The 23,819-nt window shown below is 43.6% G+C and overlaps 1 protein-coding gene across 2 annotated transcripts; it reads right to left on the bottom strand.

The window, feature by feature from the left end:
• Nucleotides 1-16,992: 16,992 nt before the first annotated feature.
• LOC125535874 (wall-associated receptor kinase 1-like) lies at nucleotides 16,993-20,618 on the bottom strand. Of its 2 annotated transcripts, none has more exons than XM_048698939.1 (3): nucleotides 19,437-20,618; nucleotides 19,146-19,322; nucleotides 16,993-18,185 (listed from the first exon to the last, which is right to left on the bottom strand). In XM_048698939.1, the coding sequence occupies exons 1-3, from the start codon at nucleotides 20,515-20,517 to the stop codon at nucleotides 17,200-17,202; spliced, it is 2,244 nt and encodes a 747-aa protein (XP_048554896.1). In that variant the 5' UTR covers nucleotides 20,518-20,618; the 3' UTR covers nucleotides 16,993-17,199. The 2 variants fall into 2 exon arrangements, with proteins under 2 accessions (XP_048554896.1, XP_048554897.1); XM_048698940.1 differs by having other exon boundaries at nucleotides 19,200-19,322.
• Nucleotides 20,619-23,819: the final 3,201 nt, after the last annotated feature.

The raw sequence follows: 23,819 nt of genomic DNA, 5'->3' as shown, positions 1-23,819 counted from the left end.
CTATAAGTTCGGGGTGCCGCACTTGTGAAAGTGTTCGGACTTTTCACACCATATTGTGGGTACGTAAGCCCCTGGTGCATTGGCCGTACCAAAGTGTACGGTTGCTAGGCATCATTAATGAACACATAGATATGTATACATATAACAAAAATGCGATAATAGTCGTAATGTCACGCATTGTATATTAAAAAATTGCATTAAAGCAGAGTGATATAGATAGTGTAATGAGAAAAAGAGTAGGACTATGTCCCATCCAAGGGCGAGCTGAGGAATTATGTGAAATATGTAATCCACCTGGGAATTCTGTAGTCGTCGGCCTCCTTGGTTGCTGTATCATGTGTTCGGCAATAGAGCTGCCGGACAGTGTTTCCAGAGATTGAAGTCCTGAAAAAGAAAAATAACCAAACGGGAAGCCCCTGGTGCGGTTTAGGCCGTGTTTTGGGACATGCCGTAGTTGTGCCTCCCCCTCCCCATCTGTGCCCATGGTATTTTTAATGCGTAATGATGTACGCGCGGCACGAACAACGTCGTTGGGCTGGGGTTGGGGTGGCCGCTGTATTGCTAGGCGAGCTCAGATCGTGCCAGGCGGTTTGTTTGCCGATTGCCCCGAGCGCGCTTGAAGGTGTCCGGGCTTTGAAATGTCGAACTGGTAGATTGCCTTGAAAGGCTGCTTTGCAGTTCTGCTGCGAGGGTCGCGGTGTGCTCCTCTGTTCGGAGAGAGCGCTCTGTGTTTCCATTGACTGTAATAACTCCGCGAGGTCCTGGCATCTTGAGCTTGAGGTATGCACAATGTGGTACCGCATTGAATCTAGCGAATGCGGTTCGTCCGAGCAGTGTGTGATAACCACTGCGGAACGGGACTATATCGAAGATTAACTCTTCGCTTAGGAAGTTATCCGGTGATCCGAAGACCACTTACAGTGTAATTGAGCCTGTGCAGTGGGCCTCTACCCCTGGAATGAAGCCTTTAAAGGTCGTCTTTGTGGGTTTGATCCTTGAGGGGTCTATACCCATTTTGCGCACTGTGTCCTGATAAAGCAGGTTCAGGCTACAGCCGCCGTCCATGAGGACTCGAGTGAGGTGAAATCCGTCGATGATTGGGTCTAGGACCAGTGCGGCGAATCCGCCGTGACGGATACTAGTGGGGTGGTCCCTGCGATCAAAGGTGATCGGACAGGAGGACCAAGTGTTGAACTTCGGGGCGACTGGCTCCAGCGCATATACGTCCCTGAGCGCACGCTTCCACTCCCTCTTGGGGATGTGGGTTGAGTATATCATGTTCACCGTCCTCACTTGCGGGGGAAACCTCTTCTGTCCTCCAGTGTGCGGCTGCCGGGGTTCTTCCTCGTCATCGCTATGCAGCCCCTTGTCCTTGTTTTCGGCAATTAACTTGCCGGCCTGCTTGAACACCCAACAATCCCTGTTGGTGTGGTTGGCTGGCTTGTCTGGGGTGCCGTGTATTTGACACGAGCGATCGAGTATACGGTCCAAGATGGACGGACCCGGCTTACTTTGTTTCAATGGCTTTTTCCGCTGACCGGGTTTAGAGCCTTTGAATCCGGCATTGATTGACGTATCCTTAGTACTTTCACCGTTAATGTTGCGCTTATGCTTGTTGCGACGTGACCTGTTGTTGCCGTCCTTGGTATCTGAGGTACCATGGTTCTTTGATATGTTGTTACTGCGAGCCAACCAGCTGTCTTCTCCCGCACAAAAGCGGGTCATGAGCGTCGTGAGGGCTGCCATAGATTTCGGCTTTTCCTAACCAAGGTGTCGGGCTAGCCACTCGTCTCGGATGTTGTGCTTGAAAGCCGCTAAGGCCTCCGCATCCGGACAGTCAACGATTTGGTTTTTCTTTGTAAGGAACCGAGTCCAGAATTGCCTGGCCGATTCTTCTGGCTGCTGAATTATGTGGCTCAAGTCATCAGCGTCTGGTGGTCGCACATAAGTGCCCTGAAAGTTGTCGAGGAATGCGGCTTCCAGATCTTCCCAACAGCTAATGGAGTCCACTGGCAAGCTATTAAGCCAATGCCGTGCTGGTCCTGTGAGTTTTAGTGGGAGGTACTTGATGGCATGTAAGTCATCACCGCGGGCCATGTGGGTGTGGAGGAGGAAGTCCTCAATCCATACCGCGGGATCTGTTGTGCCGTCGTATGATTCAATGTTTACAGGTTTGAAACCTTCTGGGAATTGATGTTCCATTACTTTGTCTGTGAACCATAAGGGGTGTGCGGCGCCTCTGTATTGGGCTATATCGCGACGCAGCTCGTATGGGTCCTGCCCGCTGTGTTCGGCCTGGCCGGATTTGCTTTTACTGTATCCGGCGTGACGTTTACCGTCTCGTAGAGTGGTGTGCCCTCGTGATCCGTACATCGATCTTGAGTGCTTTGCTTTGTCCTCCAATATGTCTCGCAGGTCTGGCGTATCTCCCCATGCCTTTTTATTTGGATGGCGTTGGGGTGGAGGCTGAGCTTTTGGCATGAATGCCTCTCTATCGCGGCCACGAGGTGGCCGATCAGCCGTATCATACGCTTCTTCCTCCAGTCAGGGTAGTAACCTGCGCCTTGGGTAACTCTTGGAGGGACGCTCGAGTTTATATTCCTCGGCTGCGAGGACTTCAGTCCATTTGTCAAAACCGGCGGATCTCGGGTAGGGGGTCCCGAACTATGCGTCTAGGCTGGATGGTAACAGGAGGCAAGGGACACGAAGTTTTACCCAGGTTCGGGCCCTCTTGATGGAGGTAAAACCCTATCTCCTGCTTGATTAATATTGAAGATATGAGTGTTACAAGAGTAGATCTACCACGAGATCAGAGAGGCTAAACCCTAGAAGCTAGCCTACGGTATGATTGTATGTTGTGATTGTTGTCCTACGGACTAAAACCCTCCGGTTTATATAGACACCGGAGAGGGTTAGGGTTACACAAGGTCGGTTACAAAGGAGGAGATATCCATATACGTATTGCCTAGCTTGCCTTCCATGCCAAGTAGAGTCCCATCTGGACACGAGACGAAGTCTTCAATCTTGTATCTTCATAGTCGAACAGTCCGGCCAATGGAGATAGTCCGGCTGTCTGGAGACCCCCTAATCTAGGACTCCCACACCCACTAAGGCCCATTAACCTCCCGGGGGGTTCCGGTAACCTCCCGGTACTCCGGTAAAATCCTGATTTCACTCGGAACACTTCCGATATCCAAACATAGGCTTCCAATATATCAATCTTCATGTCTCGGCCATTTCAAGACTCCTCGTCATGTCCATGATCACATCCGGGACTCCGAACAACCTTCGGTACATCAAAACATATAAACTCATAATATAATTGTCATCGAAACATTAAGCGTGCGGACCCTACGGGTTCGAGAACTATGTAGACATGACCGAGACACGTCTCCGGTCAATTACCAATAGCGGAACCTGGATGCTCATATTGGCTCCCACATATTCTATGAAGATCTTTATTGGTCAGACCGCATAACAACATATGTTGTTCCCTTTGTCATCGGTATGTTACTTGCCCGAGATTCGATCATCGGTATCTCAATACCTAGTTTCAATCTCGTTACTGGCAAGTCTCTTTACTCGTTCCGTAATACATCATCCAGCAACTAACTCATTAGTTGCAATGCTTGCAAGGCTTAAGTGATGTGCATTACCGAGAGGGCCCAGAGATACCTCTCCGACAATCGGAGTGACAAATCCTAATCTTGAAATATGTCAACTCAACAAGTACCTTCGGAGACACATGTAGAGCACCTTTATAATCACCCAGTTACGTTGTGACGTTTGGTAGCACACAAAGTGTTCCTCCGGTAAACGGAAGTTGCATAATCTCATAGTCATAGGAACATGTATAAGTCATGAAGAAAGCAATAGCAACATACTAAACGATCGTGTGCTAAGCTAACGGAATGGGCCAGGTCAATCATATCATTCTCCTAATGATGTGATCCCGTTAATCAAATGACAACTCATGTTAATGGCTAGGAAACTTAACCATCTTTGATCAACGAGCTAGTCAAGTAGAGGCATACTAGTGACACTCTGTTTGTCTATGTATTCACACAGGTATTATGTTTCCGGTTAATACAATTCTAGCATGAATAATAAACATTTATCATGATATAAAGAAATAAATAATAACTTTATTATTGCCTCTAGGGCATATTTCCTTCATCTTGTATAAGGGTAGAAGATAAAAGTAAAAGATAGGCCCTTCGCGGAGGGAAGCAGAGGTTGTCATGCGCTTTTATGGTTGGATGCACAAAATCTTAATGCAAAAGAACGTCACTTTATATTGCTGCTTGTGATAAAGACCTTTATTATGCAATCCGTCGCTTTTATTTCTTCCCTATCACAAGTTCGTATAAAAGCTTATTTTCTTCGCACTAATAGATCATACATATTTAGAGAGCAATTTTTATTGCATGCACTGATGACAACTTACTTGAAGGATCTTACTTAATCCATAGGTAGGTATGGTGGACCCTCATGGCAAAACTAGTTTAAGGGATGTTTGGAGGCACAAGTAGTATTTCTACTTGGTGCAAAGAATTTGGCTAGCATGAGAGGGAAAGGCAAGCTCAACATGTTGTATGATCCAAGACAATATAACATTTCGAATATAGGAAAACATAACATTAAGTTGTCTTCCTTGTCCAACATCAACTTTTTAGCATGTCATATTTTAATGAGTGCTCACAATTACAAAATATGTCCAAGATAGTATATTCATATGTGAAATCTCTCTTCCTTCAATATTCTTTCATGAATTGTTCAAGTGACCAATTCTGCGTTTGCTAACTTCCAATAAGTTTACTACCTATACTTATTATGTGTGAACTCATTACTCCCCATGTTGTAAGCATACGAAACGTATATAAATTCAGATTTATGATATTCAATTCATTCAACCATTTACTCATAGGATATATGTGAAGCACGTGAGTAAACGACAAACTACTCCAAAAAGATATAAGTGAAGAACACTGAGTAGTCAAATAATTAACTAGCCATGGGAGGACTCTTTTTCATTCAAGATTTCAGATCCAATGATTTTATTCAAACAGCAAGTAAAATTGAAAATACGCTTCAAGCAAAACACATATCATGTGACAAATAAAAATATAGCTCCGAGTAACGTATACCAATAGTTTTGAAGACGAAAGAGGGGATGCCTTCCGGGGCATCCCCAAGCTTAGGTGCTTGAGTCTTCCTTGAATATTACCTTGGGTTGCCTTGGGAATCCCCAATCTTAGGGTCTTTCCACCCCTTATTCTCCTCATATTGATATCTCACCCAAAGCTTGAAAACTTCAATCACACAAAACTTAACGGAACTTCGTGAGATAGGTTAGTATGATAAAGAGTAAACCATTCACTTTGGTAATGTCAAAGACAAGCTTCATAATTGTTCTCACATAATTCCTACTGTACCATATCATTTCTACAATTTATATTGAGAAATATAAGCCATAGAAAATAGAAAACAAGCAAACTATGCAATGAACACAAAATCTGTCAGAAACAGAACAGTCTATAATGATCTGAACAGCAACCATACTTCTTCTACTCCAAAAATTATGAAATAAATTGGTGGACGTGAGGAAGTTGTCTATTAATCTTATGAAAAAAGAATCAACTCAATCGCACTCTTCTGTAAAAAATGACAGCTAATCTCGTGAGCGTAAAGTTTCTGTTTTTTACAGCAAGATCACATTAACTTTCACCCAAGTCTTCCCAAAGGTCTTACTTGGCACTTTATTGAAACAAAAGCTATAATACATGGTTACTACAGTATATTAATAGAACACACAAAAACATTAAGGGTAAATATTGGGTTGTCTCCCAACAAGCGCTTTTCTTTAATGCCTTTTAGCTAGGCATGATGATTTCAATGATGCTCACATAAAAGATAAGAATTGAAACATAAAGAGAGCATTATGAAGAATATGACTAGCACATTTAAACCTAACCCACTTCCTATGCCTAGGTATTTTGTGAGGATCAACTAGCATAGGAAGGCAAAACAAGTATAACTTCAAAACTTTAAGCACATAGAGAGGAAACTTGATATTATTGCAACTCCTACAAGCATGTATTCCTCCCTCATAATAATTTTCAGTAGCATCATGAATGAGTTCAACAATATAACCAGCACATAAAGCATTCTGTTCATGTCTACAAGCATAGAAATTTCACTAGTCTTCACATAAGCAAAATTCTTCCCATTCGGAATAGTGGGAGCAAACTCAACAAAGTAACTGTCATGTGAGGCATAATCCAATTGAAAATTAAAATCATGATGACAAGTTTCATGGTTAACAATATTATTTATAGCATACATGTTGTCACAATAATCATCATAGATAACAACTTTGTTCTCATAATCAATGGTAACCTTCTCCGAAATAGTGGAATCATTACTAACTAAAGTTGACACTCTTCCAAATCCACTTTAGATTATAGTATTATTCATACTCCAAAAGATATAAGTGAAGTTCATGGAGCATTCTACAATTAATATAGACTAACCAATATCCAAGCTCAAAATATATAAGTGAAGCACACGAAGCATTCTATAAAACCATACTCAAAAGATTTAAGTGAAGCACAAAGAGCAATTCTATAAGATCATACTTAAAAGATATAAGTGAAGCACATGAAGCATTCTATAAATCAATCAAGGGCTATATCATACTAGCATGGTTCTTACAGGAAAAACAAAAAACACAAAGGACACAAATCATGTGAACAAAACAAAAACCGAGGTATACCGATAATTGTTGAAGAAGAAAGATGGGATGCCAACCGGGGCATCCCCAAGCTTAGATGCTTGAGTATCCTTAGAATATTTACTTGGGGTGCCTTGGGCATCCCCAAGCTTGAGCTCTTGCCTCTCTTTATTCTTCTCACATCGGTAACTCCTCGTTCTTCGAACACTTCATCCACACAAAACTTTAACAAAAACTTTGTGAGATCCGTTAGTATAATAAAGCAAATCACTACCTTTAGGTACTGTTGCAAACTCATTCCAATTTCATATTAGAACTATATCTACTGTATTCCAACTTCACCATGGTTCATACCCCTCGATACTACCCATAGATTCATCAAAATAAGCGATCAACACATAGAAAACAGAATCTGTCAAAAACAGGATAGTCTGTAGTAATCTGGAAGTTTAGTATACTTCTGTAACTCCAAAAATTCTAAAAAATGACAATTTAAGCAATTTGTACAAAAGTAATTTGCACGCTACAGTCATTTAACTTTCCAGTAAAAAATGTAAATTCACGCGCTACAGCCAAAGTTTCTGTTTTTGTACTGCACAAAGTAAACAAGCAATCTAATCATCCTAAAACCAAAGCTTGGCACATTATTTTATAATACAATGGATATATACAAGGGGATAATTATTTTCAGAGAATCTTCCATGAATTTTTTTACATTGTATCCATGAGCATGAACACAAGTGTTCAAGGTCGACCCTCACTTCTCCAATGCATAACCTTCCAATCACTTCTCTTATTGAAAAACTTTTTAGGTATGAGAGGCAAGTATTTTTTTTGTATTTTCATTCTTTTAATTTTTTTTGTATGTTTCACCCACAACTAAACAGAAAATAAAAAGGAAAAACAAAATCTACTTAGTGAAGAAAGCAAACAAGCACACATGAGAATATCAACCCCACACTATTGCTTCCCGGCAACGGCGCCAGAAAAGAGCTTGATAATCCCCAAGTGCAGGGAATCATTGTAGCAATTCCCAAAGGTGGAAGTGATAAGTATGGAGTGTCGAACCCACAAGGAGCTAAAGGTAAGATCAATATTCTCTCAAGTCCTATCTGCCACTGATACGACTCTACGTACACCGAACGTTTGCTTCCAACTAGAAACGAGAAATAAAACTACGTTGTGGGTATGAAGAGGATAACTTTGCATGATATCGGAGAGCTAAAATATAAAAGTAGGTGCTGTTATCATAAAGTTAGAATATATTACTAAATATTATAAATAGTGAGTGTGGAATAATGATGGGTCGATGTGCGGAATTATCCTAGGCAATCATTAACAAGACCGGTGGTCGTCATTGCAATTTCATATGAGGGAGAGGCATAAGCTAACATACTTTCTCTTCTTGGATCATATGCACTTATGATTGGAACTCTAGCAAGCATCCGCAACTACTAAAGATTATTAAGGTAAAAACCCAACCATAGCATTAAAGCATCAAGTCCCCTTTATCTCATACGCAACAACCCCCTTACTCGGGTTTATGCTTCTGTCACTTAAGCAACCCACTATAAGCGAATCATGAACGTATTGCAACACCCTACAATGGGAATCCCTCATGCTTGCGTGACACGGAGGGCACAATAGGACATCACCAAAATAAAACATACAACTCATACCAATCTAGATCATCAATCAACCCAAAGACAAAGGATATCTACTCAAAACATCATAGGATGGCAACACATCATTAGATCATAATATGTGGCATAAAAGCACCATGTTAAAGTAGGGATTACAGCGGGGTGCAGGAGAGTGGACCGCATAAAAGAGATGAGGATGGTGATGTTGATGAAGACGATCACCGCGGCGATGATTCCCCTCCCGATGGCACTCCGGTGCCACCGAGAGAGAGGAGGAGAGGTTCTCCCCCTTGTGCTTCCTCCTCCATGGACTCCCCCCTAGATGGGGAGAGGTTCTCCCGCTGGTCCTTGGCCTTCATGGTGATGATGGCCCCTCCGGGATCCTCCTCCATAGCCTCCGGTGATGATGGCCCCCTCCGGCAGGGTGCCAGAGAGGGCGTAGATTGATTTCTCATGGCTACAGATGCTTGCGGTGGCGGAACTTCCGATCTAGGTTAATTTCTGGAGGTTTGGGCATTTATAGGAGAGGTTGGCATCGAGAACAAGTCAGGGTCCCCATGGGAAGTCCACGAGGCACAGGGGCGCGCCCCAGGAGGGTGGGCGCACCCCCACCCTCGTGGGGCCCACGGGACTCCCCTCCGGTAGATTTTTGTTCCGGTATTTTTTATATTTTCCAAAAAAAATTCCGTTGATTTTCATCGCATTCCGAGAACTTCTATTTCTGCACAAAAACAACACCACGGTAGTTCCGCTAAAAACATCGTCAGTCCGGGTTAGTTCTAATCAAATCATACCAAAATCATATAAAACTATTGTAAACTTGGCATGAATACTTCATAAATTATAGATACGTTGGAGACGTATCAATGCCTCAGCCATAGGTTCTATAAAGTATGCCATGTTGTGTACCAAACCTATTGTGTACCTTGCCATGAGTTTGGCAAGGGGGTACAATAGTGATCCAAGAGTAGATCACTGGACATCGGTCAAAATTATTCTTAGAGGACTAATGAAATATTTCTCGGTTATGGAGGTGATAAAGAGTTCATCATAAAGAGTTACGTCGATGCAAGCTTTGACACCGATTCAGATGACTATTGAGTCTCAATCTGGATATGTATTGAAAGTGTGAGCAAATAGCTAGAGTAGCTCCATGCAGAGTATTGAAGACATAGAAATTTGCAAAATACATACGGATCTGAATGTGACAGGCCCGTTGACTAAACTTCTCTCACAAGCAAAACATGATCACACCTTAGTACTCTTTGGGTGTTAATCACATGACGATGTGAACTAGATTATTGACTCTAGTAAACTCTTTGGGTGTTGGTCACATGGCGATGTGAAGTATGGGTGTTAATCACATGGCGATGTGAACTAGATTATTGACTCTAGTGCAAGTGGGAGACTGATCGAAATATGCCCTAGAGGCAATAATAAAATGGTTATTGTTATATTTCCTAAATCATGATAAAGGTTTATTATTCATGCTATAATTGTATTGACCGGAAACTTAAATACATGTGTGGATACATAAACAAATACCGTGTCCCTAGTGAGCCTCTACTAGACTAGCTCGTTGATCAAATATGGTTAAGGTTGATACGTCTCCAACGTATCTATAATTTTTTATTGTTCCATGCTATTATATTATCAACCTTGGATGTTTTATATGCATTTATATGCTATTTTATATGATTTTTGGGACTAACCTATTAACCTAGAGCCCAGTGCCAGTTTCTGTTTTTTCCTTGTTTTGAGTATCGCAGAAAAGGAAAACCAAACAGAGTCCAATTGACCTGAAATTTCACGGGCATCATTTTTGGACCAGAAGAAGCCCACAGAGTACCGGAGATGGGCCAGAAGAGTCCCAAGGCCACCACGAGGGTGGGGGCGCACCCCCCTACCTCGTGGCTGCCTCGGGGACCCCCCTAACTTGTTCCCGACTCCAACACCTCTTATATATACCCAAACTTCTAGAAAGAAACCTAGATCGGGTGTTCCGCCCCCGCAAGCCTCTGTAGCCACCGAAAACCAATCTAGACCCGTTTCGGCACCCTGCCGGAGGGGGGAATGCCTCTCCCGTGGCCATCTTCATCATCCCAGCGCTCTCCATGACGAGGAGGGAGTAGTTCACCCTTGGGGCTGAGGGTATGTACCAGTAGCTATGTGTTTGATCTCTCTCTCGTGTTCTTGATTTGGCATGATCTTGATGTATCGCGAGCTTTGCTATTATAGTTGGATCTTATGATGTTTCCCTCCCTCTACTCTCTTGTAATGGATTTGAGTTTTCCCTTTGAAGTTATCTTATCGGATTGAGTCTTTAAGGATTTGAGAACACTTGATGTATGTCTTGCATGTGCTTATCTGTGGTGACAATGGGATATCACGTGATCCACTTGATGTATGTTTTGGTGATCAACTTGCGAGTTCTATGACCTCGTGAACTTATGCATAGGAGTTGGCACACGTTTTCGTCTTGACTCTCCGGTAGAAACTTTGGGGCACTCTTTGAAATTCTTTGTGTTGGTTGAATAGATGAATCTGAGATTGTGTGATGCATATCGTATAATCATACCCATGGATACTTGAGGTGACATTGGAGTATCTAGGTGACATTAGGGTTTTGGTTGATTTGCGTCTTAAGGTGTTATTTTACTACGAACTCTAGGGCTGTTTGTGACACTTATAGGAATAACCCAACGGATTGATCGGAAAGAATAACTTTGAGTTGGTTTCGTACCCTACAATAATCTCTTCGTTTGTTCTCCGCTATTAGTGACTTTGGAGTGACTCTTTTTTGCATGTTGAGGGATAGTTATATGATCCAATTATGTTATTATTGTTGAGAGAACTTGCACTAGTGAAAGTATGAACCCTAGGCCTTGTTTCCTAGCATTGCAATACCGTTTACGCTCACTTTTATCATTAGTTACCTTGCTATTTTTATATTTCAGATTACAAAAACCTATATCTACCATCTATATTGCACTTGTATCACCATCTCTTTGCCGAACTAGTGCACCTATACAATTTACAATTGTATTGGGTGTGTTGGGGACACAAGAGACTCTTTGTTATTTGGTTGGAGGGTTGCTTGAGAGAGACCATCTTCATCCTACGCCTCCCACGGATTGATAAACTTTAGGTCATCCACTTGAGGGAAATTTTCTACTGTCCTACAAACCTCTGCACTTGGAGGCCCAACAACGTCTACAAGAAGAAGGTTGTTTAGTAGACATCAAGCTCTTTTCTGGCGCCGTTGTCGGGGAGGTTAGCGCTTGAAGGTATATCTTTAGATCTTGCAATCAAATCTTTTAGTTTCTTGTTTTGTCACTAGTTTAGTTTATAAAAGAAAACTACAAAAAAAATTGAATTAAGGGTACCTCATATGCTTCATCTTTTTAATATCTTTCATGAAAATAAGGATTCCAATAATTGTGACAAAATGCTAGAAGAAGAATGTATTAAAATATTTGGCACTAAATCTTTGGATGATGAGCATGATTGCAATGTTGTTAGTATGAATTCTTTGAATATCTATGATGCTAATGATATGCAAATCCACAAGCTTGGGGATGCTATGTTTGATGAAGATGATATTTTTTGTCCCCCAAGTTTTGATGAGCAAATTTATTTTGATGATAGCATGCCTCCTATTTATGATGATTATATTGATGAAAGTGGGTTTGGAAGAGTGTCAACTTTAGGAAGTAATGATCCCACTATTTTGGAGGGTGTTGAATCTTATTGTGATAATTATGAAAGTGGGTTCGGAGAGGTCACGACTTTAGTTAATGTTAATCCCACTATTTTGGAAGAGTGTCAACTTTGCATACATGTGGATCGTGTTAAGAATATGTTTTGTGATAGCTATATTTTTGAATTTGCTTATGATCCTACATGTAATTATTATAGGGAGGAACATATGCTTGTAGGAATTGCAATAATATCAAGTTTCCTCTCTATGTGTTGAAAATCTTGAAGATTTGCTTGTTTTACCTTCCTATGCAAGTTGTTTTTTGTTCCCACAAGTTGTTTGCTCACAAAATCCCTATGCATAGGAAGTGGGTTAGACTTAAATGTGCTAGTCATATTCTTCATGATGTTCTCTTTATGTTACAATTCTTATCTTTTATGTGAGCATCATTGAAATCATCATGCCTAGCTAGGGGCGTTAAACGATAGCGCTTGCTGGGAGGTAACCCAATTTTATTTTTGTTCCTTGCTTTTTGATCTTGTTTAGTAATAAATAATTCATCTAGCCTCTGTTTAGATGTGGTTTTATGTTTTAATTAGTGTTTGTGCCAAGTAGAACCTTTGGGAAGACTTGGGTGAAGTCTTTGCGATCTTGCTGTAAAAACAGAAACTTTTGCGCTCACAAGATTAGCTGACATTTTTTACTGGAGAGTGCGGTTAGGTTGATTCTTTTTGCAGATGATTAATAGAAAAATTCCTCAGGTCCACAAATTTATTTCAGAATTTTTGGAGTGACAGAAGTATTCAAAACCTCCAGATTGCTACAGACTGTTCTGTTTTTGACAGATTTTGTTTTCATTGTGTTGTTTGCTTATTTTGATGAATCTATGAGTAGTATCGGAGGGTATGAACCATACAGAAGTTGGAATATAGTAGATATTACACCAATATGAATTTATAATGAGTTCACAACAGTACCTAAGTGGTGATTTATTTTCTTATACTAACGGGGCTTACGAGTTTTCTGTTAAGTTTTGTGTTGTGAAGTTTTCAAGTTTTGGGTAAAGATTCGATGGACTATGGAATAAGGAGTGGCAAGAGCCTAAGCTTGGGGATTCCCAAGGCACCCCAAGGTAATATTCAAGGATAACCAAGAGCCTAAGCTTGGGGATGCCCCGGATGGCATCCCCTCTTTCGTCTTCATTCATCGGTAACTTTATTTGGAGCTATTTTTTTATTCTCTACATGATATGTGTTTTGCTTGGAGCGTCATTTTATTTTCTTTTGTTTTTCTTGCTGTTTGAATAAAATACCAAGATCTGAAATTCTTAAATATTAGAGAGTATTCACATAGTTACATAATTATTCAACTACCCATTGTGCTTCGCTTATATCTTTCGGAGTAGTTTGTCATTTGCTCTAGTGCTTCACTTTTATCCTTTTACAGCACGGTGGTGGTTTTATTTTGAAGAAATAGATGAATTCTCGTGCTTCACTTATATTATTTTGAGAGTCTTTAGAACAACATGGTAGTTTGTTTTGGTTATGAAACTAGTCCTAATATGATAGGCATCCAAGATGGGTATAATAAAAACTTTCATATAAACTGCATTGAATACTATGAGAAGTTTGATACTTGATGATTGTTTTGAGATATGAAGATGGTGATATTAGAGTCATTCTAGTTGAGTAGTTTGAATTTGAGATATACTTGTGTTAAAGTTTGTGATCCCGTAGCATGCACGTATGGTGAACCGTTATGTGATGAAGTCGGAGCATGATTTATTTATTGATTGTCTTCCTTATGAGTGGCGGTCGGGGACGAGCGATGGTCTTTTCCTACCAATCTATCCCCCTAGGAGCATGCGCGTAGTACTTCGTTTCGATAACTAATAGATTTTTGCAATAAGTATGTGAGTTCTTTATGACTAATATTGAGTCCATGGATTATACGCACTCTCACCCTTCCACCGTTGCTAGCCTCTCTAGTACCGTGCAACTTTCGTAGGTACCATAAACCTACCTATTATGGCTTTTACTACGGACTCTTGAATAGATCGATCAGAAAGGATAACTTTGAGGTGGTTTCGTACCCTACAATAATCTCTTCGTTTGTTCTCCGCTATTAGTGACTTTGGAGTGACTCTTTGTTGCATATTGAGGGATAGTTATATGATCTAATTACGTTATTATTGTTGAGAGAACTTGCACTAGTGAAAGTATGAACCCTAGGCCTTGTTTCCTAGCATTGCAATACCGTTTACGCTCACTTTTATCATTAGTTACCTTACTGTTTTTATATTTTCAGATTACAAAAACATATATCTACCATCCATATTGCACTTGTATCATCATCTCTTCACCGAACTAGTGCACTTATACAATTTACCATTGTATTGGGTGTGTTGGGGACATAAGAGACTCTTTGTTATTTGGTTGCAGGGTTGCTTGAGAGAGACCATCTTCATCCTACGCCTTTCACGGATTGATAAACCTTAGGTCATCCATTTGAGGGAAATTTGCTACTGTCCTACAAACCTCTGCACTTGGAGGCCCAACAACGTCTACAAGAAGAAGGTTGTGTAGTAGACATCAAAGGTTTCCTAACCATAGACATGAGTTGTCATTTGACAACGGGATCACATCATTAGGAGAATGATGTGATGGACAAGACCCACCCGTTAGCTTAGCATAATGATCGTTCAGTTTATTGTTATTGCTTTCTTCATGTCAAATACATATTCCTTCTACTATGAGATTATGCAACTCCTAGATACCGGAAGAATACCTTGTGTGCTATCAAATGTCAAAACATAACTGGGTGATCACAAAGATGCTCTGCATGTATCTCCGAAGGTGTTTGTTGAGTTGGCATAGATCGAGATTAGGATTTGTCACTCCGAGTATCAGAGAGGTATTTGTGGGACCTCTCGGTAATACACATCATAAGAAGCCTTGCAAGAAAAGTGACTAATGAGTTAGTTACTGATGATGTATTACGGAACGAGTAAAGAGACTTGCCGGTAACGAGATTGAACTAGGTACAAAGATACCGACGATCGAATCTCGGGCAAGTAACATACCGATGGACAAAGGGAATTACATATGTTGTCATCATAGTTCGACCGATAAAGATCTTTGTAGAATATGTAGGAGCCAATATGGGCATCCATGTTCCGCTATTGGTTATTGACCGGAGAGGTGTCTCAGTTATGTCTACATAGTTCTCGAACCCGTAGGGTCCGCACGCTTAACGTTCGTTGACGATATAGTGTTATATGATTTGGTGACCGACTATTGTTCGGAGTCCAGGATGAGATCACGGACATGACGAGGAGTCTCAAAATGGTCGAGAGGTAAAGATTTATATATGAGACAATAGTATTCAGACACCGGAAGTGTTTCGGGGGTTACCGGGTACTTATCGGGTCACCGGAAGAGGTTCCGGGCACCCCCGACAAAAGATATAGGCCTTATGGGCCAAGAGGGGAAACACACCAGCCTCAAGGGGCTGGTGCGCCCCCATATGGGCCGGCCTAAGGAGGAGAAGGAAAGGGGAGAAGGGAAAGGAAGGTGTGGACTAGGATTCCCACTTCCTTCCCTCTCCCCCTCTTTCCTCCCCCCTCCGACAAACATGGCAGGGGGTGCGGCCAAGGGCAGGAGCCCAAGTAGGATTCAGTCCTACTTGGGGCGTCCCTTGGCCTCTCCCCTCTCCCTTCCACCTATATATATGAGGGGGGGCTAGCACACCCAAGACAATTGCCTAGCCGTGTGCGGCGCCCCCCTCCACCATTTACGCCTCCAGCCATATTTTCGTAGTGCTTAGGCGAAGCCCTGCGGAGATCACTTCACCATCACCGTCTTCACGCCATCGTGCTGACGGAACTCATCTACTACCTCGACGTCTTGCTGGATCAAGAAGGCGAGAGACGTCACCGAGCTGAACGTGTGCAGTACTCGGAGGTGTCGTACGTTCGATACTTGATCGGTCAGAGCTATAATAAGTTCGACTACATCAACCGTGTTGTCAAATGCTTCCGCTTATGGTCCACGAGGGTACGTAGACACACTCTCCCCCTTGTTGCTATGCATCTCCATGGATAAATCATTGCGTGTGCATAGATTTTTTTTTGTTTTCCATGCAACGTTTACCAAGAACGGATGTGTCCTTTTTTGTAGTGAATGTAGATGAACTATGTATGATCAATGTAGTATGATGAGGAACTATATATGATCAACATCGTTGCAAGTTTCTCCCTTTTGTTAAATTTTACAGTTTCATATATGGGGTCTGATCTGCAACGCACGAATTCGCCCTGCAAATTAGATCTGCAACGAACAGTAAACGCATTTTGCGGGTCAACATTATACGGGGTTTACTAGAGATGCTCTAAGCTTGTTTCCTTGTCTCGTTATCTTCATTCTGATGGGATTGATTGAGATCTCGGATGGACAAAATATCATCAAATTAGATGAATTAATAAACAACCCAGAAATGATACTGATGCTTATTTCTAGTCTACTGCTTAAAAATTCTCACAAGCATAAGATTAGAGATATTGATAGGAAGATGCATTCGTTTATATTGCCTTGTTTCCCAGCAACGGATAATCAAAAATTCGGGGAAATGTCACAATGCCGAGATGGAAATGCGCTTATTAAAATGAAGTCATTAATTCCTAGAACTCAGGACCTTTGTAGAATCCCGAATTGAAATGAAAAGGCTAGGTTAATACAGAAAAATGATTAAAAAAACTGAAATCACATGAAATAAAAAATGGAGGGAAATTGCAAACCGATAAGGTATTTCTTTACATGTTCTTTATTTATTGAACTTCGCCATTGTATGTGACCATATACATGTTTTTTTTACAAACATTAGTATATTATGAAGGAATAAAATAGAGGGAAATTGCAAACCGATAAATGCGTTTATTTACATGTTCTTTATTTAACAAATGTTGGTATGTTGGTATAGAAAAAAAGCTCAACAATATATTACAAATTTTCTTGGAACCAATGTGAAACCTTCTCTGTTCCTACCTTACATGCTTTTGTTCACAACAACAATATAAGATAAACGTCACCACCTCTTATTTGACACGACATATACATGCAAGCAAGTTACGACTTACGAGATCGGTTCATTATGAGAAGGCGCTCTACTACCTCTGTCATCGATGGTCTTTGATCCACATCAAGGTTAAGGCATTCCAAAGCGATCGCTGCCAAACTATCAAGAATCTCCAAATCTCCTTCGGCTACAATTTCCTTGTCAAACAACTCTGTCACTTTCTTCTCTTTCTTCCCAGCTTCAAGGAAACTGTTTACTAAGCTGCCGCCGTCAGAATGTGTGGCTTTCTGCCTACTAATAAGTTCCAGTATGACAACACCAAAACTGTAGACATCACTTTTCTCGGTTAGTAGGCCTGTTTGTAGATACACTGGATCGATATAACTCATGTCACCAATGACAGATCCGGTGTGTTTTTTGTCTCTCGCAATCAGCCTTGATATGCCAAAGTCTGATATCTTCGGCGCAAACTTATCATCCAAGAGTATATTTGCAGGTTTAACATCACCATGTATGATTTTGGCATTGGTTTTTGAGTGCATATAGACCAGAGCATCCGCTGATTCGACAGCAATACTTAAACGCACACCCAAGTTGAGCGCCACCTTCTTTTTGCCATGAAGAATGTCATCAAGGCTACCATTGGAGAGAAACTCATAGACCAACATCGGGATATCAACTTCTAGGCAACAACCTATGAGCCTAACGATGTTCTTGTGGATTACTCGAGATTGAATGATGACTTCGTTTGCAAACTGTTCATTCTCTAGCATAGTACCACTAATTGGCTTCTTTACCGCAACTTCTTCATTATCAAGAAAGCCCTTATAAACTTCGCCAAAGCCACCTTTTCCAATGAAATTGCTACTCTTCAAAATTGGCTTGAGCTCCTCCTTTTTGAAAAGTTTTATGAACTTTGCCTTCTCTAACGTAGGCCCGCCGTTCTTTTGATAAAACTCTCTTGTCTTTTGTTTCTCTTTGTGAAGAAGAATAAGGAATGATATAGCCGCAATGATAAAAATGCCACCTATTCCACCTATGTGGACACAAAACAAAATGATTTCACATCACTAAAACTTTGAATAATTTAATCTATCTGCATAGGAGAATATAAAAAGTAATCAATTATTTTAATAATACACTTTGAATTTGTCACCACTATGGAAAAAACTACAGCAAATAGCTCACAAATGTTATCAAGGACGATGTAAACCATCATACTTTATGGGTGGGTAATAATAGGAGACTATATTAGACGGTTTGGTGTGAAGAACCACCTTTAATTAATATGTCGATAGCTGAGTAGAAGCCAAAGAAATTCACCCAGAACATCCGAGGATTCCTTGTAAGGGCCTCTTCAACTCAAAGGATTTTTATAGGAATTATGGAGCATATGAATCCCTTAGGAATTTTTTCTATGTTGGTCATCTGTGTTGTATGATTGAATCATATAGGAATGTTTACAAAGGATTGGTTCGTACTACATTTCACAGAAAAAAAATCATCCACTCAATTATCTTGGAAGAATCCCTTTGTACTTTATGTGATAGATTAATAAACCAAAATCATGTAGGATTCAAATGAACATGCCTATACTCACATTTTCCCCTTCTCAAGTTTTCATAATCATGTGAATCAAAGAGGCTTTGAAATCACAGAGTTTGTTTCCCCATCCACCTTTAGAGCTCATACTCCAATCTAACACCACATAAATCAAGATGGTCGTGTATCGTAATGATGCAGAGGCCAGAGGTTTCAACCTTCATTTCTTAAAAAATAGCCCGCATATAAGTCCCCATTGGCGATAGAGTAATGGGCTAATGGGACTCATTTAGATTAAATACTAAGTAACAACCCATAATAGAAAATGTGTACAAATTAAAAAAATTGAAAGTAGGAAAAAAATCTTAGCAAAAGCTAGATCGAGACATGTGTGCTGCTAAGGACAGAAAGACGGTTGTAATCGATTAATGTGGTGCGATGTTTTTGTGCTTACCCACAATCACCTGTGCTACCAGGGGGAATTTATCGGTGCAAGTTCCTTTTATACCGTCGCCTTTCATTCCGAGTTTGCATGGACAGTCATAGCCTTCCAGCCTGTTCTTGCAGATCCCATCACTCGAACAAGGGTACAACTCAGGATTCAGTTTTCGGAGCTTACACTCGTCGATGTCTGAAGACAAAACAAAAAAGGTTAAAGGTTTGAAATCTGGTTTTCGCAACACCAAGAAAAGTTTGAGATCTGGAGTAAAAAAGAGATACTGGTACGAATTAAGGCTTAGTACACCTTGGCATCCATTGGCGATGTAAGGGTTGCCATCGTAGTGTTCCAAGCACCTGCAGACATAGCCATGGGCAGCACCACCAGTCGCGTTGGCGCAATAGCTGTTGCCGCTGACGCAGGCGTAGTCCGGAGGTGGTTTCTGGCCTTTCCCCGGACATGCACCGTTCCGGATGGAGAAGTCGAGCACGAAGGGGACGCCCCTCGGGTACCTCCTGGGCAGCACCTCGACGCCGTACAGGTCCGGCGTGGAGAAGCGGTACCAGTCGCTCTCGACCACCATGGCGTAGGTGCACGGATTGGTCTGCCACATGGGGTTGTCCTCGATGGTGAACCACGTCCCGAAGTCGGTGAGCGGAGCCGCCTCCGGCAGCGCGGCCTGGCAGCAGCCCCGGCTGGAGCATGACCCATTTGTCGCCAGCTGCAGGAGCTTGGGCATGCCCATAAGGTCCGAGAGGCAGGCGAGCGAGAACTCATAGGTGGAGTTCCGGTACGCTGACCACAGGTAGCTCATGATCTTGGGTTCCACCCTCCAGCCCACGCCGACGAGGAGGTTGCGCGTCACCGACAGCAGGAACGGGCCCCTCTCGCCCAGCGCCAGGTTCTGGCACTTGGCGACGTAGTCGCCGCTGAGGTTGGCGGCGTTGCAGAGGGACGAAACGAGGCCATAAGCGCGCGCCTCGCCGTCGGCCACCGATATGTCTATGAGCTCCAGGGCCGTGTTGCCATGGTCGGTCCTCCACACAGGATGGTGCCACCCCACCTTGTAGTATATCTCGGCTATGTGCTGGTTTACTCCGGCGTAGGCGAGGAAGGCGCGGTGGGGAGTGAAGGAGTCGTTGCAGGTGACCTGGAAGCCCTCGCGGAAGCAGCCGGGCTTGGTGCCGAACGGGAAGGGGATGAGAGTGTCGCCGCACCTGTCGGGGCAACCCGGAAGCGTGATCGGCTGCTTCTCATCTTGTTCTGCAGCAGCAGCAGCAGCCTGTAAGATCAAGGGAGTTGATGCTGCTGCTGCTGCTGCAAGGAGGACTAGGATTATCGGCAGTGGCTGGGAGTTATGGGATTGCGAGCTTCGCGTGGTGGTCATGGCCGGTACGGTGTTGTATGCTGCCTGCGCTTGTGAAGCAAAAGCTCTATGCCACTCATGCAAATTACACCTAGGTCATTAAGCTCCGGCGGGTGGAGTAGATGGACTTCCACGTCGCGAATATATGCACGGGGGAAATTCCGTGCATACGGGCTATTAAGAGCATCTACAATCACGCGCCTCAAATCTGCCTCATCAGACGGGCCGCCGGATCACTGACCGGTCACGAAATTTTGACTTAGACGGGCGTGGCAAACAGGACTTAAACGCACGGGCTGACCGGCACCCTCATATTCAGCCCAAATATGAGGTGTATATATATGGAGGCATCCCGGCGTGCTCGCCAGTCGCCACGTCGGATCCGGCCCACAGTGGCTCACCCGACCCCACATATATTCACCTTCATCCGCTCGCCGAACCAAACCCTAGCCACTTTAATCCACTTCCCTCCGCCACCCATGCACCTTCGGCGGTCTCCGGACGTCTCCGGCATGGTGGGCAGCGAATCTAAGTCCTTCACCTCCAGACCCGTCGGCCCCGAGCTCATCCCACGCGGCACCGAGGAGGAGATGGCCGTCCGGCTTGCGCTCGGCCCTTCGCGGCGGGCGCGGGAGGCGGCGGCAGCCTTCGCGGCGGTGGACGTCAGCGATGCAGAGTCACACTCTCCAGCGCCCCATATGGTGCAGCAGTCCTGGTGCCGCAACCTGGTGGATGTCACCGGCTCGTCCCAGGACGGATCCATCATCGATCTGACGTCCACCAGCGTCCAATGGGTTTCGGGCCCCGACGAGAAAGAGTATGACATGGGAGACGGCAGCACCTTGAGTCCCGTGAGTCGGCTCGTGTCCCATGCCCTACTCTACCTTACCAGCAACCGAACCAACACTCTGGGGGCGCAGCCGGCCGTACGACATGGGCACGGCGATCGAATGAGCTCCATTTAAAGATTGCTACGTTGCATGTAATAATATGGATTTGAGGTTTCTAATTTGAGGGAACCCCCTCGCGTCGCTTCTGTGAGCAACCGAGGGGGCGAACCCCAGCCGTCGCTCGTAGTCCGCCGCCTCCAGCTCCCTCCCTTGTCGCGGCCGGCGTGTGTCGCCGATCCGGTCGAGTAGGCGGCGGCGTGGATCCCTTTCTCCTCGCATGACGTCGGGCAGCACGGGACAACGGCTTCAGCGACGGTGTCTTGTGGATCCATGGCACGGTGGCACGGCGGATCCCAGCAGCGGTGCTTGGCGGCGCGGGTGGATTGGTTGGGCGTGGCGTGCCAGTCAGCTAGACGTGGCTAGAAGATGGAGGTGGGTCTGGGCGTGGCCGGTGGTTGTGGCGATAGCGACGTCCAGCCCGGATCCGGACTTCGCGGTGGCGATGGCGACGGCTGACCGCGGATCCAACTATGGTTGTGGTGACGTCCCCTCCGCCGGGGATGACGGGCCAGGTGGTGGGTCCGTGTAACGGCCCGGTGATGACGGATCTTGGGATCCCGTTTCTGGGCTTGTCGCAGGACGCGTGTGGCGGCCGAAGCTTCGTCTGGCATCGACGGCGCTTGATGCAGGATCGTGGCGGCGGTTGCCGTTATATGGGTGACACCAACGGCTGGCGTGATGCTGGGTGCTCCCTGTAGCGACCCATCTTCATCAACGATGGCGAACTCCAGGGTCGTGTGAGCGACTCGGAGTCCGGATCTCGAGATAGTGACGGCCTTCTGAGGCCGGTGACGGTATGGGATGTCCCCTCCATCAACAGACCGGATTCGATGCAGCTCGATAGGTGACACATGAGCCTCTCTCGGAGTTTTCAGGCGGTGCCTGTCGTTGGCAGGTGAAGCCACCGGTGGATGTGCTACCAGCGGATGCTACACACGACATCTTATGCAGAGACGTCAAGTCATGCCTGCTACCGGCAGGTGAGACACGGCGGCTCAGGTGGAGGTGTCAAGTTTAGCCTGTTGTTGTTGGATCAAAGGTGGTGGGACAGTAGCCGGAGGCAGGCGGTATGGGGCGTCTTTGTCTTCCATTGTCTCCTTCAAAGGTATCCATCTATCGAGTCGTTGCTAGACGGATAAAGGCGGATGGTACAGATAGCTTCAACGACGAGTTTATGCACTTCGGTGGAAACACAAAATTTTTGATCGGGCTATGTCGTCGCACGCCTGCATCGTGTCCTTACTGAAGATGGTGGACTGAAGCTTTGTGTATTTTTTGTTTATGCTATGTCTTATATCATAGGGTTAGTGGTTATATGGGGAGTTATTATCGCAAGGTATATGGTTGCATGCATCATCCTGATGCAGAAGCCAAGGGTTATCCTCCTTTTCAAGAAAAGAAAATCCAAATGAGAAATGCATTATTTGAAGCGCGACCGACTCAATTTGCAAAGTCCGTATGTAGATGCCCTAAACACTTTCTCCGTGCGTTTGCCAGACGCTGCCATGTACCCCACCTCACTGATTCCTGCTGGTAACCTTCGTCTGTTGCTTCGCTCTGCTCAAAAGCAATGAAAAAGAATCTGACATGGGGCCATCAAGTCTTCATCATGTGCTCCTTTGCTTAAAGCAATCCAATACTAAACAAAAAGAATCTGACACTAACACTGAAAGGATCTACAAAGACTAAAGAGTGATCACGCTGAGTGCTCACGTAGTTGAGTGGCATAAGAGCATCTCCAACAGCAGGCACGCAAAAATGAAGTGGATTTTCAGAACATGGGGCAACGGAGCACTTTGAACCCTCAAAACATGTGCTTAATTTTTTTGAAAAGATTTGATTTTTTTTACAAGAATACGCATGGATTGGTCTAGATACGTGTGAAATTTCGTTCGAAAATATGTTGTATTGTACACTGCACAAAAAAGACAAAAACTTCGGCCCAAAATCGGAAAAAACTGGCCCCGAATTTGCATGTATTTTGTCTTTTTATCTCTCACATCCCAGCACGTATATTGGCCAAATTTTGCCACGTTATACTGTATTGCTATACGTGTCTGTACATCAAATTTTGGAATTTTTAAGCCATACAAATTCATTTTTTAACTTTAAAATAACGGGCACAAAGTGCCCGTGCTCAGACGTCAATTTTCAACGCAAAAATTTCTTATTGGGCATCAAAAAATGCATTTTGCATCATCTGAATTTTTTTACTCCAACAACAGCCCTATAATAGAGCACCAATTTGCATTGCCGACACCGACACTTCGACTCTTGGGGGAGGGGGTGTAGTTGAACGTGACATATCCGCATATATCTCCAAATTATCTCTACCCATGTATAGCCTAACTACTAAAGATTTGGTAGGCTGTA

The sequence above is a fragment of the Triticum urartu genome, chromosome 2 (genome assembly GCF_003073215.2).
Source record: "Triticum urartu cultivar G1812 chromosome 2, Tu2.1, whole genome shotgun sequence".
Lineage (NCBI taxonomy): Eukaryota > Viridiplantae > Streptophyta > Magnoliopsida > Poales > Poaceae > Triticum > Triticum urartu.
The sequence above is the reverse complement of the archived record's forward strand: the minus strand, read 5'-3'. Positions and strand labels throughout refer to the sequence as shown.

Coding starts and splice junctions, on each gene's coding strand:
- LOC125535874 (XM_048698939.1), bottom strand. CDS start 20,517: ATGACCACCACGCGAAGCTCGCAATCCCATAACTCCCAGCCACTGCCG. Junction 19,323..19,436: donor CATCGCCAATGGATGCCAAG/GTGTACTAAGCC, acceptor TTTTGTCTTCAG/ACATCGACGAGTGTAAGCTC. Junction 18,186..19,145: donor GGTAGCACAGGTGATTGTGG/GTAAGCACAAAA, acceptor GTGTCCACATAG/GTGGAATAGGTGGCATTTTT.